Below are 2,383 nucleotides of genomic sequence, written 5' to 3'. Positions count from 1 at the left end.
GCCATGAGAAAATGCGCAAATTATTAATCCGTTGTCGTTGCTGGGTTCGTCGTTGTAGGATCCATCCTGTTCGAGGCTCCTTTCGTGGCTTCGTAGCATCGTTTTTCCATGTAGGGTTGTCAGCCCTACCCAACCTCAACCTGGAGGACCAGCTGGTACAATTTGTCCCGTTTTTAGATGTGGGAGACTCGCCATCATCGTTCTCTCTCTGCAGTTTTTCATAAAGAAAGGACTCCCAGCGATCACCCAGGAGGTGGAGATAGGGTTTGGTAGTAGACCTGTTGGTGTTGGTTTCAGCAGGCGTTTCCCAGGTTTTATGCTCCATTGTGGGTACCAATCCACGTTTCGCCCTGGTACCTATACTACCCTTTGACCGCCCCACCATGAACGCTATGCAAAAAATATGATAGTATAAAGTTGTTCGGTTTGAAACTTGTCATCCTCAGAATTTCAAATTCTAACATTTAAATCATCAAATTATCTTTTGTCAAACACAGGGCCATTCCCTAAAAGTGGAATATGGGGATTGGTGATGAAGCAATCCTACTTGCAACTCAATGCAGTCTTACCCGTGTGTGGCCACGTGTGACTACGCTACTAAACTTGACTTCGTGAACCTAATTTTCTACACTTCTCTCGTCCTTGTATGTTATTTTAGCAGAGCATTCATCCTTCTTAAACCTATGATTCTGGGATAGAGAATTTACTCTATAGTTTGTGAAAATCGAGAGAATGTCTTCGAAATCTCTGCAAACGCCGGAAAATGTTCTCAAAAGGTCTGTATAAAAATGGAACCAGCGTTAAGAGCGGGAAAGCTGATCAAACTCTGTTGATGCCTTTGGTAACTAAAACAGATATATGCACTACCGTCGCCAGAGAGTACCATCATGTCTAGGCTACTGGCATGGCAACTGTGCATGTAAATTAGGCTTTACAAAACTGATGGTAACTTCAAAAGGGAGACTTGTGAGAGCGAGATTTTCAATAATGAATTTTAGTATGAATGAAAAAATTAAAGATTTGCAAAAATGAAAAAAAAAAAACTCATAAAAATTTTCATTTAGTGTAATATAATTTTATACGTGATTCCAGAGCTTTTAAATTTTAATAAAATCCTTTTTGTTACAATAATCGGAAGGCCTTAGTATCTTTGGTTTGGAAAATTACTTCTTCCATTGTTTTGCATGGAAAGGCTTGGGTACGTTACTTGATTCGTGGGTTGTTGCGCACCGTATTGTGTCATCTGTTGCCCAACGCGAGGATCATACGATTGTGTACCTTGGGATGAACTTGGAAAATTTACTTGAGTTCCTGGTGTCTGCTGTGAATTTCCACGAGGAAAGCTCCCGTAAGTATTATACGTTTGATATCTTCCAGGATTCAAGCTATTAAGCCCTGCCTAAAGTATGAAATGAGTCTTTACCTTTTATTAAAAATAATCAAAGTTTACTTACCTGAACAGTGGCGAAAATAAACATCGAGAGAATTATCACTTTATTCATTTCGTTATCGTTATGTAGGTCTGCTGAATTGAAACTATTGGGAGTGACAATTCTGTCTGGTTTTAAATATGAAATTTGTGACCTTGCTTGGTGGGTTAATATAAGCAATTTTCCAAAAATATAACTTTTAATAATTATCATCTTTTTTACAGCAAATTATACTTCATTATTTCAAATAGAGATCACTGAATTATGGCTCATTGAAGGGCCAAATTGAATAATTAAATGCGGAATTAAATTTATTATCATATTCTCTCATCGTTTTCACTTGAAGTGAAAAAACACCTTATTATGTTGATTGATTGATTAATAACATTTCATATATAGCTGTTTATCATAAAATTGATAAAATTTTAATTTCGAAGGGATCTAGAACACCTAAAATCTCAAGGTCTCTCCAATAAATAGATAATAGATGGAATTTTTCCAGTGTTTACGCACAGGCACTGTAGCGAAAAGTTAATTATGAACATTTTCTTCATATTTTCTAGTGCTGGGAAGCTAATCGAAAAATAACATTACCGAAGGGTCGAAATATTTCTAAGAGCCCATTTAATAAAATTAAAGATTTAATTTTTATAATTATTCAATCAGCATAACGAGCCCCTATTGTTATATAGTTAATTTTATAAATCAGACCCCTTAGTAGCTTACAATGAGTACATTGGGTGCTTACTTCAGCACACATATATTCATTTGGCATTTAACCGTGTCAATTCGACACCATATCAACTGACTCAATAGTTCAGGAAATCATGTGTTTTGTATCCTTTATACATCATCATCATCAACGGCGCAACAACCGGTATCCGGTCTAGGCCTACTTTAATAAGGAACTCCAGATATCGCGGTTTTGCGACGAGGTCCACCAATTCGATATC

At 36.8% G+C, this 2,383-nt stretch overlaps 1 protein-coding gene across 1 annotated transcript; it reads right to left on the bottom strand.

Moving 5' to 3' along the window:
* Positions 1-1,047: 1,047 nt before the first annotated feature.
* On the bottom strand, positions 1,048-1,551 carry LOC119655888. The gene is made up of 2 exons (XM_038062034.1): positions 1,455-1,551; positions 1,048-1,399 (listed from the first exon to the last, which is right to left on the bottom strand). The coding sequence occupies exons 1-2, from the start codon at positions 1,500-1,502 to the stop codon at positions 1,142-1,144; spliced, it is 306 nt and encodes a 101-aa protein (XP_037917962.1). The 5' UTR covers positions 1,503-1,551; the 3' UTR covers positions 1,048-1,141.
* Between the last annotated feature and the right edge of the window lie 832 nt (positions 1,552-2,383).

Source organism: Hermetia illucens, chromosome 4 (assembly GCF_905115235.1).
Source record: "Hermetia illucens chromosome 4, iHerIll2.2.curated.20191125, whole genome shotgun sequence".
Classification (NCBI taxonomy): Eukaryota; Metazoa; Arthropoda; class Insecta; order Diptera; family Stratiomyidae; genus Hermetia; species Hermetia illucens.
This window is presented reverse-complemented; position numbering and strand designations above follow the sequence as displayed.

Coding starts and splice junctions, on each gene's coding strand:
- LOC119655888 (XM_038062034.1), bottom strand. CDS start 1,502: ATGAATAAAGTGATAATTCTCTCGATGTTTATTTTCGCCACTGTTCAG. Junction 1,400..1,454: donor TTATTTTCGCCACTGTTCAG/GTAAGTAAACTT, acceptor TTCATACTTTAG/GCAGGGCTTAATAGCTTGAA.